Here is a 16372-nt window from a genome sequence, read left to right as displayed (position 1 = left end):
CTCCCAATGAAGGCAGGTGGGCCCTTGGTTCGGCTTCTCAAATGAAGGAGAGCAACAGTGACTCAAAAGTGGTTCCCCAGTACTGTGCTGGGATTACCAGCTCAGATCACGTGCTGAGAGTGGGTCTTAAACCCACAAACCCGTCTGAGTTAAGAGCCAAGGGGCACACCAATGGAGCCAACCTAATGAGAGAGGGGGTGCACTGGGTTAGTGCCAAGGGAGGTACTAGCTATTTACCCATAGTGGCCAAACACCTTCTTCCATTCCAAGCAAGTTCTCTATATTCTCTTCAACGTCTAAATAAATTCTGCTAATAAGAAGCCTTGAGAGATTATTTGAGGCTCCTTCTGCAGGAGTTGAAAGACGATTAAATATACAAAATAGGGACATACCCCGAATTTGACATCATACAAAAGAAAAAGACATTGCTGAGAAACACACATGGACAAGGGTTCAGCCTGTAAAAAAAGGATTACGAAAGATGGGAATATACATTGAAAAGCAGAAAAGGGTTGGGAAGCCTGACAGGAAAGAGAGATTGATGAGAAGTTCAACTGTCAGATTTGGATTCATTTATGCTCCCTTCTACTGCAAATCTCTTTTGAGATGTCTCCGAAGGAGCATTCTGGCTAAATTAGGAATGTAAAAGACACTTGTCAATGCACCTTAAAATAAACGAATGCACACAGTGTCCCACCTATTCACGCAAAGTTCAACTCTACCACCTACTCCCTTGTAGCAGCATGTCGGAGATAAATACAACACTAAAAGATCCAAGAGGTTTCACATTTTTGACAATCCTCTGAACAAAACTGGGTGATTGCACTGATGTTCCTTTGATAATATTCACCTGTGATTTCGCGGCTGCTTTATACGTGAAGAGACTTTTCCTAATCACCATCAAAGACAGGATGTTCTTTCAAGCTATGGTAATTATCTGGTTACTTTAAGAGCATTGAGGTATACATTTTGCCTGATTAATCCAAGTGCTGACTGAGAATCCTCTGTGGTTGCTGAGCTCAAGGGGTCCACCTGTTCTGCGTAGAATTCCAGAGAACTTACCGCACAGAAACAGGCCCGTTCCCGGTGTTTAATGTTCCGCATGATCCTTCCCCCATCCCACTTCATCTCATCCTATCAGCACAGTCTTCTATGCCTTTCTCCCCATTAAACGCTATTTCTTGTGGCAGTGAGTTCCCCGTTCTCATTGACTTGGACATCTTGACTTGGAGCCCATTCGCCGTTCCTTCACCGTCACTGTGTCAAAATCCTGGAACTCCCTCCCTAACAGCACTGTGGCTGTACCTACATCACATGGACTGCAGCGGTTCAAGAAGACGGTTCACCACTACCGTCTCAAGGGCAATTAGGGAAGGGCAATAAATCCTAGCCCGCATATAGAAGCTTCTCTTGAATTTCCTTTTGCCTTTATTTGCAACTATCTGTTTTTTAAATTCATTCATGGAATGTTGGCGAGGCCAGGCTTTGGTACCCATCCCTAATTGCCCTGAAAAAGGTGGTGGCGATCTACCTCCCATTGTAGTAACGATTGTGTAGTTACACCCACAGTTCTGTTGGGAAGAGAGTTTCGGGTTTTTGACAGTGAAGGAACAGCGATATATTTCCAAGACAGGGCGGCGCTTGGCCTGGGGGGAGAACTTGCAGGTAGTGGCCTTCCCAAGCTTCTGCTGACGTTGTCCTTCTTGGGGTAGAGGTGGCAGGTTTGGATAGGTGCTGTTGAAGAAGCCTTGGTAGGTTGCAACAGTGCATCCCGTAGCGGTGCCGCGCACTGCTGCCTACTGTGCATTGACGATGGAGGGAGTGAATGGCGGAGGTGGTGGATGGGTGAAAATCAAGGGAGGTGCTTTGCCCTGGAATATTCTTGAGTGTTGTATTGAGCTGCACTGATCCAGATGAGTATTCCGTCTCACTCCTGACTTGTGCCTTGTAGATGATGAGCAGGTTTGGGGAATCAGGAAATGAGTTACTCACCACAGATTCCCCTGCCTCTTACCCGCTTTTGCATGCACTTTATTTAAATGGCTGGTCCAGTTATCTTATCAATGTCTTAGATTGGTGACTCCTCAATAACTGAAACATCTTCACTACATTGACCCTTTCAATCCCGTTTGTCATTTTAAGGACCTCCATCAGGTCACACCTCCACCTTCGCTTTGTGTAGCAGGAGTGTCAAGCACCAGGTCCCACTAGTCTAACTTTCTGTGCGTGGATATCTGCAGCAGCAAAAACACTCAAGGAGCTGAACACTATCCAGGACAAACCAGTCCACCTGATAGGTATCTCATCCACGAGTCTAAACATCAGCGTATTCCTGGTGCACATCTGCTGAATTCTGTAACATCCACTTGATGCACTGCAGCAACTTGCCCAGGCTTCTTAACTAGCACATCCCATTCCCGTGACCTCCACCGCCGAAGAGGGAAAGGGATGCATGGGAATGCCATCCAAGATCCCCTGAAAGTCACCTGACCTCCCGGACTTAGGAATATATAGGCCATTTCTTCATTGCTGCGAGGTCAAAACCCCGGGGACCCTCTGTCTGACAGCACTGCGGGGGCACCTTCGCCACTCGGGTTGCAGTGGTCCACTGCCTTCCTCAAGGGCAACTCGGGAAGGGCAGCAAATGCTGGCCGTGCCAGCGACACCCTCATCCCACAGACGGAGACATAAACAGACGGGAGAAACTGAAAGCATGAGGGGGGGAAGTGCTGTTGGGAAAAGTTGAACAGGTACTGCAACAAAAATAAACATCTCTTGTCTTTAAATGTTAACAATCTGAATGAGATGTGCTAAAGAGCGTAATAGGGATGTCAACTTTGCTTACGGGATAGGTTGTTGACATGCCTCTCACCCGATTTGATGTGTTCTGACCTCCTTCCCTGGTAAGATGATACAGATTTTCAATTTAGCTCAGCTACTGTCTAATGGAGACCCAACCTGACCCAGCATTTGCTGCCGGGGTACAAGGGGCGCACACGGACATCTCGGAGAAAGAGGAAATTAAAGCTGCGCTCTAATCTTGGAGCACGCCACCAAAAAAATAAACAATTTCCATTTGTCTCAAAAATATTACCTACAGCTGATTAGATCTATTCACTCTGTCACTTGTGGTATGCCACATGTCCTGTCTGTAAGCATTTTGCTTTGACAGAACCGGGTGAATGAGGCTGATTTTAATCATCACCTTATTTCTTGCCTCCTTTAGCGCAGATGCCTCTTAATTAAAATAGGCCCCACACTCTGCTTCCTGCTTTTTATTGGAAAGGGTGACATTTTTAGCAGAGACATGCAATGCCATATTTAACTAGCAGTATTCAACACCTCTTCTTGTTTTGCTGAATTCTCAGTGGAGTCATACCACTGCATTTGTGTAGTTGGTTGTCTTCCAGCCTTTCGGCATCTGATGCATCAAGGAAGGGGGGGTGGGGGGTGGATATAATTTCACACTTCTGCTGGCATAGAAGCAGCTCATTGCATTGGAACACATATAGTCCTGAATACTTGCTCAGTTTACAGACCTTAAATAAACTTTCAGAAAAACGGAAGGAAAGTGCCTGAGCATTTTATTTTGTGGCTACGCATGAGCAACATTTCTATTTTCAGTCTTATTCAGAACTATTGTGACAGGTTTCATCCAGAATGCAGAGGTGTGGTCAGCCAGGACTCTCCCAGATTGAAGACCTGGCCAAATAAGCCACTTCTAGAACCTAAGTTGAGCCAGCTAGCCTCCTCAAGAATAGGCTGCGATCAGCCAAGCCTCTTCTAGAGCACAAAGGGGCAACCAGCCAAATATCTTCTAGAACATGGTGGGCACAACCAATCTGAAGTCTTCTATTAAGCAGAGGGGAGCACCCAGTCTAAGGTCTTCTAGAGTATAGAAGGAACACCCAACCAAAGATATTCTAGATTTAGGGAACACCCAGCCAAAGACATTCTAGAACATAGAGGGAAACACCCAGCCAAATATATTCTCGAACATAGAGGACACCCAGCCAAAGATATTCTAGAACATAGAGGGACATCCAGCCAAAGATATTTGAGAACACAGCGGGACCATCCAGCCAATGATTTTCTGGAACATAGGGGAGGAGACATCCAGCCAAGGCTATTCTAGAACATAGAGGGACTGACCAGCCAAAACTATTCCAGCACATAGAGGGCCATCCAGCCAAAGATATTTGAGAACACAACCGGACTACCCAGTCAATGATTTTCTAGAACATGGGGGGGGGGGCGGATACACATCCAGCCAAGGCTATTCTAGAACATAGAGGGGATGATCAGCCAAAACTATTCTAGCACATAGAATGAACACCCAGTCAAAGATATTCTAGAATATAGAGGGGCCATCCGACCAAAAAAATCTAAAACATAAAGGATCACCCAGCAAAAGCTATTCTAGAACATAGAGGGAGCAGCCAGCCAAAAATGTTCTAGAACATAGAGGGACCATCCATCCAAAGATAATCTAGAAAATAGACGGAACACCCAGCCAAATATATTCTAGAACATAGCGGAACACCCAACCAAAGATATTCTAGAATATAGTGGGGATACACAGCCAAAGTTATTTCAGTAGGCAGAGTGATAATCCATGCAACAGTCTTCTAGAACATAGAGAGGTGGCCATCAAATTAATCACACCAGCTATCTCACTGCTAACTGGTGCATTCTCAGGATTAGCCCCAAATATTTTTGCCAAGATTGCCTTAAATAGCTTTTAAAGGTAAATAGCATCCAATTAAATAATTAAAGAAAGTTCAAGACGTTCATGATATAACTGGGATTTCACTCTATGCCTAAATATAGCTCAAACATTTTGATGTTTTGATTTATTGAACAGAGAAACACAATGAAATTAGCCCAATGACTGGCCAGCATAGACTCGATTAAGAGGGGGCATTTCTCTCTCTTACAGAGGAACATAGGAATTACGTGCAGAAGTGGGCAATTCAGCCCTTCGAGCTTGTTCCGTCATTCAATCAGATCATGGCTGATCTCTTCCTGGTCTCAAACCCACCTCCCCACCTACTGCTCTCTCTTCCTCGCAAATCTTCACTCAAATGAGTTATGCCTCATCAACTCTCTCTCTTTTTCTTAATCTCTCTTCTCTCTCTATCTTTTCATTGAAATGGGTTTGGTTCCATCTACTTGGATCCATTAGTTACAGGGAAGAATGATAAAGAGTGCCACCTACTGAATTACTGAAACATCAGCACAAGGGGTAATCAAATTATGGCAATCGGCAATTGAATCAAGATCACTTTCCTTACCAAGAGGCATGTAGCGAACATCTAACACAAGTGCCAAGTCGTGGCTACAAAGCAGAAGAGGCGAAAGTTATCGAACTTTGAACAGCTCCAATGAGACACACTCACCTTACCACTGATATCGTTGACAGCTACATGAACAAAGATGGAGGCCTCCTCCATCCCCTCCAGGTACACATGCCGATAGCCTGAAACCACAGAAGGAAATGGAGTTAACATCATAGCTATCATCCGTAGGATGGTGTATGAGGGATGTGAGCTTATTTCGGTCTACCCCCTCCGCAGGTTCAAAACATGACAGCGTAAGACGTGAGATTAAGCTTTGTGAGTTAGGATTGCAACATTCATGCAGCTAAACATTGGGAAGATGGAGGCATTGGATGGAAAATTTTCCCATCCTGGGTTTCGTAGCGGGGGTGGGGGGGGGGTGGGGGGGGGGGGGGCATTAATGCTGTTGCTGTTGCTAGGCAAATCTACAATATACATTGCCAATATTCCTCATCTTAAGAGAGAGAAATGCCCCCTCTTAATCTAGTCAATTGGCTAATTCTCCCGATGGCGGGTCAGGTACTCCGCTACCTACCATCTCGTGAATGCTAGTTGCTGGAGTCACATGCTGCCTTCCAATCTTGTGTCCACGCCAGCAGGAAATCACGTCGGTCTGAATCACGCTTGATAAAGTGCAGCTGTGAGACCTCACCACCGGTGTGTGCTCGGGTGACATTTCTAATTATGGCGCCCAGACTTCAACCCTGCCAGGGTAACAGTGGGGCAGACAGTTCCTGACCCACCAGGTGATTGGGAGAGATACTCGCCTGTGCATAATTAATGAGCATCCAAGCCCGGAATTGAACAGGATTTCCCACCATTCTGACCAGCGGGAAACGCGCTGCGGAACCCACTCACCAAGGCAAGTTTCAAAAGCAGAAAATTCCGCCCAGTGTCTTTGTCTTCTGCCAGGAATCCCATTCCCTGGTCACAGTCTACCATCTCTCCCAGGCCACTGCTCCAAACCATTTACAACTCATTAAACCCTGAACTGAATTCGAGCCCACATCCTCTCCATCACAAAGACTACCTACTTCCACCTGTGGAATGTTACCCAACCTCACCCCTGCCTCGCCCACCTGTTACTGAAACACTTGTCCCTTTCCTCTAAACTCGACGGTGGGCTCCAATGATCCTTGGATGACCTTCCATCCTCCACATACACCCGCATTAAATCCCATTTCTATCACCTCTGTCATTACCGACCTACACGGTTGACATTTAGGTCACTTGGCCTGGAATTCCCTCGCTAAATCCTTATGCACCACCTTTAAAATTCTCCTTAAGACCCATGTCTTTGAAAAATCTTTGGTCACCTCTCCGAATATCTCCTTCCTTAGTTCAATGCCCATCTTTTCCTTACGGTCTGTGATGAGCCTTAAATGATTTTTTTCCCCATGTTAAAGTTGAGCTAATGAAGAGCATTAATGCTGTCGCTGTTGCTAGGCAAATCTACAATATACATTGGCAACATTCCTCATCTTGAAGAGCCCTTACCAACTCCCAGCAGTCCCTTTAGTATAAAACATGGTCGCCATTACATTAACTCACATGACAACCCTCTGATAACAAACTGCATTGCAGAGCGTATAAAGCACCAATAATTGGGCGTCATTACTGAGATAGCATGGCAATCTCTCACTTACCCGGCATCATGCTGGTGAACGCCAATGTTCTTTGGCCAATAAAATCCCGACCAATTGGATCATGGTCCCAGACCAAGAAGCGGACAAGAGCGAGATTGGGCATGTAGAGAGTGAACACCAGCGTCTCCTCCCACATTGGGTTAAACCCTGCAATAGCAGAACAATTCCACCCTATTAGATGCGTGAAAATGAGTTGTCAGCCAGTCCATCAATATGGGACCGGATTACCCACAACCGCACAGTTCCTGACATCTTCTGCCCCAGTCGTGGTGCAGTGATAACTCCCCTTTCTCGGAGTTAGAATGTCTTGCAGTCAAGTGCCCACCCCCAGAGTCCAGAGTCCAGAATCCGTACTGATCGCCCCCAGGGCTATGCCGAGGGAGTGCTGTCAGAGATGTCATCCTTTTAGAGGAGATGTCAAACAATGGTCCCATCAGGTGGACATTACAGATCCCATGATACTATTCGAAGAAGAGCCGGGGAGTTTGCCTTTGTGTCCTGGGGCCAATATTTATTTCTCAAGCAATATTACAAGACACGGGCGGTCTGGTCACTATCTCATTGCTGTCAGTGGGAGTTTGCTGTGCGTAAATTGGCTGCTGCAGTTCCTACATTACAACAGCGACCACACCCCAAAATTGGCAATGCGGTGCTTTGCGATGTCCCGAGATGATCAAAGGCGCTATTTAAGTGTATGTCTTTCCTCCTTTACGATTAGATTCCAGGAGATGTCATGGTTTGGACGGCAAAAGGTCCCTCAGATAATTTGAATGCAGAATCCTGGAACCTTCTCTGCACCTGAGCTGTCAGAAGGAAACCCCCATTTCTGACACTCGCTCCCTGTGGGTGAGGCTGGCAGAACTGGGGGGTTGAAGTTTCCGCTTGGGTCCTCATCTCTGCTACCAAGAGGCAGAATGCCCACCAACAACCCCCCCCCCCCCCCCCCCTCACCCCCCCACGATGAGCAGCCACCAGGCGGTGCAAGGAGCAGCCCTCCAGATGTGTCCCAGCAGGATATCCCTTTGGTGACTTGAGACACAGATGCCATCTAGTGGTAGTCGTTCTGAGCGACATTAACAGCGACCCCCCCCCCCCCCCCCCGCCCCCCCACTGACCTAAAAATGACGAGTGAATTTCAAAACCTGGGGGAAATAACTGGGAGAATTAGCAGACAATGAAAGCAAAATATTTCAAGTTAGCCCCGAGGCGGGAAATGTATGTGCTCAATGTGGCGATTGAACTGTAGGAGGCCCACCACTGTCCGCACATACACAAATTGAGCGACAAATTCCCCCCTGTCAGCACAGCCTGGTGCCTGGAATCTTCCTGCTTGTTCTGACTCAGTCACACCACCTTCACCAAGTGAGCCATGCTTACGACAAATTATAATTCACACACATTGGTGCCAAGGGAAATTATAGAGATCAGCCTCTGGCTTTTACAGCAGTTAAAATACCCAGACTGTCAGCCCAAACAAATGGTGCTGTGATCAGAATGACACCCCTCCCCCTCTGCACCAGCTACTGGCGGTCCCTGTCAGGGTCACGAACCATTGTCATCCACCACTCTGGTCTGCTCCTTAAAGCAGTCGACAGACAGGCCAATTATTTCAACCTCCACAAAAGGATCGATTATCTACAGAAGAGGAGAGATGAGGAGAGTGAGGATTAAACTTTCAGCTGAGAGCCCAGCATGCCCATAATATACCCCACCCAAAATATACCCTGCCCTTTATAAACCCTCCACCCATAATACACCCCACCCAATACATACCCTGCCCTTTATAAACCCTCCACCATAATACACCCCACCCAATACATACCCTGCCCTTTATAAACCCTCCACCCATAATACACCCCACCCAAAATATACCCTGCCCTTTATAAACTCTCCACCATAATACACCCCACCCAATATATACCCTGCCCTTTATAAACCCTCCACTATAATACACCCCACCCAATACATACCCTGCCCTTTATAAACCCTCCACCATAATACACCCCACCCAATACATACCCTGCCCTTTATAAACCCTCCACCATAATACACCCCACCCAATACATACCCTGCCCTTTATAAACCCTCCACCATAATACACCCCACCCAATACATACCCTGCCCTTTATAAACCCTCCACCATAATACACCCCACCCAATACATACCCTGCCCTTTATAAACCCTCCACCATAATACACCCCACCCAATACATACCCTGCCCTTTATAAACCCTCCTCCATAATACACCCCACCCAATACATACCCTGCCCTTTATAAACCCCCTCCACCATAATACACCCCACTCAATACATACCCTGCCCTTTCTAAACCCTCCCACCCATAATACACCCCACCCAATATATACCCTGCCCTTTATAAACCCCCTCCACCATAATACACCCCACCCAATACATACCCTGCCCTTTATAAACCTTCCCACCCATAATACACCCCACCCAATATATACCCTGCCCTTTATAAACCTTCCCACCCATAATACACCCCACCCAATACATACCCTGCCCTTTATAAACCTTCCCACCCATAATACACCCCACCCAATATATACCCTGCCCTTTATAAACCTTCCCACCCATAATACACCCCACCCAATATATACCCTGCCCTTTATAAACCCCCTCCACCATAATACACCCCACCCAATACATACCCTGCCCTTTATAAACCTTCCCACCCATAATACACCCCACCCAATATATACCCTGCCCTTTATAAACCTTCCCACCCATAATACACCCCACCCAATACATACCCTGCCCTTTATAAACCTTCCCACCCATAATACACCCCACCCAATATATACCCTGCCCTTTATAAACCTTCCCACCCATAATACACCCCACCCAATATATACCCTGCCCTTTATAAACCCTCCAACCCATAATACACCCCACCCAATATATACCCTGCCCTTTATAAACCCTCCCACCCATAATACACCCCACCCAAAATATACCCTGCCCTTTATAAACCCCCACTCATAACACACCCCACCCAATTTTTATTTTTTTAAATTTTAATTTTTAAAAATATTTTATTGAAAATTTTTGGCCAACCATCACAGTACATTGTGTATCCTTTACACAGTAATATAACAATATAAATAACAATGACCAGTTTTATAAACAAGAAATAAATAATATATAAACAAAAACAAAACCAAAACTAAATGGCAACTGCCTTGTCCCAGATAAATATTCTCCAAAAATATGTTTTAACAGTCCAATATACAATTATCTATAACAACAACCTATACATATTATACTTATATATTAACATCCCTGAGAATCCCTCTGGTTCCTCCCCCCCCCCTCCCACCGCCCCCCCCACTCCCCCCCCCCCAACCACCACCGCCCCCCCCCCCCCCCCCCCCCCCCCGGGCTGCTGCTGCTGTCTTCTTCTTTTCCATTCCCTCTAGCTTTCTGTGAGGTATTCGACGAACGGTTGCCACCGCCTGGTGAACCCTTGAGCCGATCCCCTTAGGACGAACTTAATCCGTTCCAGCTTTATAAACCCTGCCATGTCATTTATCCAGGTCTCCACACCCGGGGGCTTGGCTTCCTTCCACATCAACAGTATCCTGCACCGGGCTACAAGGGACGCAAAGGCCAACACGTCAGTCTCTCTCGCCTCCTGCACTCCCGGCTCTTCTGCAACCCCAAATATAGCCAACCCCCAGCTTGGTCCGACCTGGACCCCCACTACCTTCGAAAGCACCTTTGTCACCCCCACCCAAAACCCCTGTAGTGCCGGACATGACCAGAACATGTGGGTATGATTCACTGGGCTTTTCGAGCATCTCGCACACCTATCCTCTACTCCAAAAAATTTGCTAAGCCGTGTTCCAGTCATATGCGCCCTGTGTAACACCTTAAATTGTATCAGGCTTAGCCTGGCACACGAGGACGATGAGTTTACCCTACTTAGGGCATCAGCCCACAGCCCCTCCTCAATCTCCTCCCCCAGCTCTTCTTCCCATTTCCCTTTCAGCTCGTCTACCATAATCTCCCCCTTGTCTCTCATCTCCCTATATATGTCTGACACCTTACCGTCCCCCACCCATGTCTTTGAGATCACTCTGTCCTGCACCTCCTGCGTCGGGAGCTGCGGGAATTCCCTCACCTGTTGCCTCGTAAAAGCCCTCAGTTGCATATACCGGAATGCATTCCCTTGGGGCAACCCATATTTTTCGGTCAGCGCTCCCAGACTTGCAAACGTCCCATCTACAAACAGATCTCTCAATTGTGTCACTCCTGCTCTTTGCCATGTTCCAAATCCCCCATCCATTCTCCCCGGAGCAAACCTATGATTATTTCTTATCGGGGACCACACCGAGGCTCCCGTCTTTCCCCTATGCCGTCTCCATTGCCCCCAAATTTTCAGAGTAGCCACCACCACCGGGCTTGTGGTGTATTTCTTCGGTGAGAACGGCAACGGCGCCGTCACCATGGCTTGTAGGCAAGTCCCCCTACAGGACGCCTTCTCCAATCTCTTCCACGCCGCTCCCTCCTCTTCTCCCATCCACTTACATACCATTGAGATGTTGGCGGCCCAGTAGTACTCACTCAGGCTCGGTAGCGCCAGCCCCCCCCCCTATCCCTACTACGCTGCAAAAATCCCTTCCTCACTCTCGGGGTCTTCCCGGCCCACACAAAACTCATGATACTCTTCTCAATCCTTTTGAAAAAAGCCTTCGTGATCACCACCGGGAGGCACTGAAACACAAAGAGGAATCTCGGGAGGACCACCATTTTAACCGCTTGTACCCTCCCTGCCAGTGACAGGGATATCATGTCCCATCTCTTGAAGTCCTCCTCCATCTGTTCCACCAGCCGCGTTAAGTTTAACCTATGCAATGTACCCCAATTCTTGGCTATCTGGATCCCCAAGTAGCGAAAGTCCCTTGTTACCTTCCTCAGCGGTAAGTCCTCTATTTCTCTGCTCTGCTCCCCTGGATGCACCACAAACAGCTCACTTTTCCCCATGTTCAGCTTATATCCTGAAAATTCTCCAAACTCCCCAAGTATCCGCATTATCTCTGGCATCCCCTCCGCCGGGTCCGCCACATACACCAATAAATCGTCCGCGTAAAGAGATACCCGGTGTTCCTCTCCTCCCCTGAGTACTCCCCTCCACTTCCTGGAACCCCTCAATGCTATTGCCAGGGGCACAATCGCCAGTGCAAACAATAATGGGGACAGAGGACATCCCTGCCTCGTCCCTCTATGGAGCCGAAAATACGCAGACCCCCGTCCATTCGTGACCACGCTCGCCATCGGGGCCCTATACAGCAGCTGTACCCATCTAATATACTCATCTCCAAAGCCAAATCTCCTCAACACCTCCCACAAATAATCCCACTCCACTCTATCAAATGCTTTCTCGGCATCCATCGCCACAACTATCTCCGCTTCCCCCTCTGGTGGGGGCATCATCATTACCCCTAGCAGCCTCCGTATATTCGTATTCAGCTGTCTCCCCTTCACAAACCCAGTTTGGTCCTCATGGACTACCCCCGGGACACAATCCTCTATCCTCATTGCCATTACCTTGGCCAGAATCTTAGCGTCTACATTTAGGAGGGAAATAGGTCTATAGGACCCGCATTGCAGCGGGTCTTTTTCCTTCTTTAGGAGAAGCGATATCGTTGCCTCCGACATAAGACCATAAGACATAGGAGCGGAAGTAAGGCCATTCGGCCCATCGAGTCCACTCCGCCATTCAATCATGGCTGATTTCAACTCCATTTACCCGCTCTCTCTCCATAGCCCTTAATTCCTCGAGAAATCAAAAATTTATCAACTTCTGTCTTAAAGACACTCAACGTCCCGGCCTCCACCGCCCTCTGTGGCAATGAATTCCACAGACCCACCACTCTCTGGCTGAAGAAATTTCTCCTCATCTCTGTTCTAAAGTGACTCCCTTTTATTCTAAGGCTGTGCCCCCGGGTCCTAGTCTCCCCAGCTAATGGAAACAACTTCCCTACATCCACCCTATCTAAGCCATTCATTATCTTGTAAGTTTCTATTAGATCTCCCCTCAACCTTCTAAACTCCAATGAATATAATCCCAGGATCCTCAGACGTTCATCGTATGTTAGGCCTACCATTCCTGGGATCATCCGTGTGAATCTCCGCTGGACCCGCTCCAGTGCCAGTATGTCCTTCCTGAGGTGTGGGGCCCAAAATTGCTCACAGTATTCTAAATGGGACCTAACTAATGCTTTATAAAGCTTCAGAAGTACATCCCTGCTTTTATATTCCAAGCCTCTTGAGATGAATGACAACATTGCATTTGCTTTCTTAATTACGGACTCAACCTGCAAGTTTACCTTTAGAGAATCCTGGACTAGGACTCACAAGTCCCTTTGCACTTCAGCATTATGAATTTTGTCACCGTTTAGAAAATAGTCCATGCCTCTATTCTTTTTTCCAAAGTGCAAGACCTCGCACTTGCCCACGTTGAATTTCAGCAGCCATTTCTTGGACCACTCTCCCAAACTGTCTAAATCTTTCTGCAGCCTCCCCACTTCCTCCATACTACCTGCCCCTCCACCTATCTTTGTATCATTGGCAAACTTAGCCAGAATGCCCCCAGTCCCGTCATCTAGATCGTTAATATATAAAGAGAACAGCTGTGGCCCCAACACTGAACCCTGCGGGACACCACTCGTCACCGGTTGCCATTCCGAAAAAGAACCTTTTATCCCAACTCTCTGCCTTCTGCCTGACAGCCAATCATCAATCCACGTTAGTACCTTGCCTCGAATACCATGGGCCCTTATTTTACTCAGCAGTCTCCCGTGAGGCACCTTATCAAAGGCCTTTTGGAAGTCAAGATAGATAACATCCATTGGCTCTCCTTGGTCTAACCTATTTGTTATCTCTTCAAAGAACTCTAACAGGTTTGTCAGGCACGACCTCCCCTTACTAAATCCATGCTGACTTGTCCTAATCTGACCCTGCACTTCCAAGAATTTAGAAATCTCATCCTTAACAATGGATTCTAGAATCTTGCCAACAACCGAGGTTTGGCTAATTGGCCTATAATTTTCCATCTTTTTCCTTGTTCCCTTCTTGAACAGGGGGGTTACAACAGCGATTTTCCAATCCTCTGGGACTTTCCCGGACTCCAGTGACTTTTGGAAGATCATAACTAACGCCTCCACTATTTCTTCAGCTATCTCCTTTAGAACTCTAGGATGTAGTCCATCTGGGCCCGGAGATTTATCAATTTTTAGACCTCTTAGTTTCTCTAGCACTTTCTCCTTTGTGATGGCTACCATATTCAACTCTCCCCCCTGACTCTCCGGAATTGGTGGGATATTACTCATGTCTTCTACTGTGAAGACTGACGCAAAGTACTTATTTAGTTCCTCAGCTATTTCCTTGTCTCCCATCACAAAATTACCAGCGTCATTTTGGAGCGGCCCAATGTCAACTTTTGCCTCCCGTTTGTTTTTAATGTATTTAAAGAAACTTTTACTATCATTCCTAATGTTACTGGCTAGCCTACCTTCATATTTGATCCTCTCTTTCCTTATTTCTCTCTTTGTTATCCTCTGTTTGTTTTTGTAGCCTTCCCAATCTTCTGACTTCCCACTACTCTTTGCCACATTATAGGCTTTCTCTTTTGCTTTGATGCATTCCCTAACTTCCTTTGTCAGCCATGGCTGCCTAATCCCCCCTCTGATAACCTTTCTTTTCTTTGGGATGAACCTCTGCACTGTGTCCTCAATTACTCCCAGAAACTCCTGCCATTGCTGTTCTACTGTCTTTCCCACTAGGCTCTGCTCCCAGTCGATTTTCGTCAGTTCCTCCCTCATGCCCCTGTAGTTACCTTTATTTAACTGTAACACCTTTACATCTGATTCTACCTTCTTCCTTTCAAATTGGAGATTGAATTCTACCATATTATGATCACTGCCTCCGAAGTGCTCCCTTACTTTAAGATCTTTAATCAAGTCTGGCTCATTACATGACACTAAGTCCAGAATGGCCTGTTCCCTCGTGGGCTCCATCACATAGTCGGGGGCAGCTGTCCCCTTTCCTTCGCCTCATTAAAGGTTCTCATCAGTATCGGGGCAAGCAAGTCCACATATTTCCTATAAAATTCGACTGGAAATCCATCTGGTCCCGGAGCCTTCCCCGCCTGCATACTCCTAATTCCTTTCACTACTTCCTCTATCTCGATCTGTGCTCCCAGTCCCACCCTCTCCTGCTCCTCCACCTTAGGAAATTCCAGCCGGTCCAGGAAGCACATCATTCTCTCCTTCCCATCCGGGGGCCGAGCTTCATATAATCTTTTATAGAATGCCTTGAACACTCCATTCACTCTCTCCGCTCCCCGCTCTATCTCTCCTTCCTCATCCCTCACTCCCCCTATTTCCCTCGCTGCTCCCCTTTTCCTCAATTGATGGGCCAGCAACCTGCTCGCCTTCTCCCCATACTCATACTGTACACCCTGTGCCTTCCTCCACTGTGCTTCTTCAGTACCCGTTGTCAGCAAGTCAAATTTTACGTGTAACCTTTGCCTTTCCCTGTACAGTCCCTCCTCCGGTGCCTCCGCATATTGCCTGTCCACCCTCAGAAGTTCTTGCAGCAACCGCTCCCGTTCCCTACTCTCCTGCTTTCCTTTATGTGCCCTTATTGATATCAGCTCCCCTCTAACCACTGCCTTCAGCGCCTCCCAGGCCACTCCCACCTGGACCTCCCCGTTATCATTGAGTTCCAAGTATTTTTCAATGCACCCCCTCACCCTTAGACACACCCCTTCATCTGCCATTAGTCCCATGTCCATTCTCCAGGGTGGACGCCCTTCTGTTTCCTCCCCTATCTCCAAGTCTACCCAATGTGGAGCGTGATCCGAAATGGCTATAGCCGTATACTCCGTCCCCCTCACCTTCGGGATCAACGCCCTTCCCAAAACAAAAAAGTCTATTCGCGAATAAACTTTGTGGACATAGGAGAAAAACGAAAACTCCTTACTCCTAGGTCTGCTAAATCTCCACGGGTCTACTCCTCCCATCTGCTCCATAAAATCTTTAAGCACCTTGGCTGCTGCCGGCCTCCTTCCAGTCCTAGACCGCGACCTGTCCAGCCCTGGTTCCAACACCGTATTAAAATCTCCCCCCATTACCAACTTTCCCACCTCTAGGTCCGGGGTGCGTCCTAGCATGCGCCTCATAAAATTGGCATCATCCCAGTCCGGGGCATATACATTTACCAAGACCACCGCCTCCCCCTGTAATTTACCACTCACCATCACGTATCTGCCCCCGCTATCCGCCACTATGGTCTTTGCCTCAAACATAACCCGCTTCCCCACTAGTATAGCCACCCCCCTGTTTTTCGCATCTAGCCCCG

General features: G+C 47.4%; 1 protein-coding gene across 2 annotated transcripts in view; it reads right to left on the bottom strand.

The window, feature by feature from the left end:
• The window catches only part of plch2a (phospholipase C, eta 2a), a 268571-nt gene that overhangs the window by 31588 nt on the left and 220611 nt on the right, over positions 1–16372 (bottom strand). For both annotated transcript variants that reach the window (XM_072478060.1, XM_072478059.1), the window contains 3 exons: positions 8536–8620; positions 6986–7132; positions 5400–5479 (listed from right to left, as the gene is read on the bottom strand). In XM_072478060.1, coding sequence (XP_072334161.1) covers positions 5400–5479; positions 6986–7132; positions 8536–8620 — 312 coding nt within the window. The remainder of the gene's footprint in view (positions 1–5399; positions 5480–6985; positions 7133–8535; positions 8621–16372) is intronic.

Source organism: Scyliorhinus torazame, chromosome 16 (assembly GCF_047496885.1).
Source record: "Scyliorhinus torazame isolate Kashiwa2021f chromosome 16, sScyTor2.1, whole genome shotgun sequence".
Lineage (NCBI taxonomy): Eukaryota > Metazoa > Chordata > Chondrichthyes > Carcharhiniformes > Scyliorhinidae > Scyliorhinus > Scyliorhinus torazame.
This window is presented reverse-complemented; position numbering and strand designations above follow the sequence as displayed.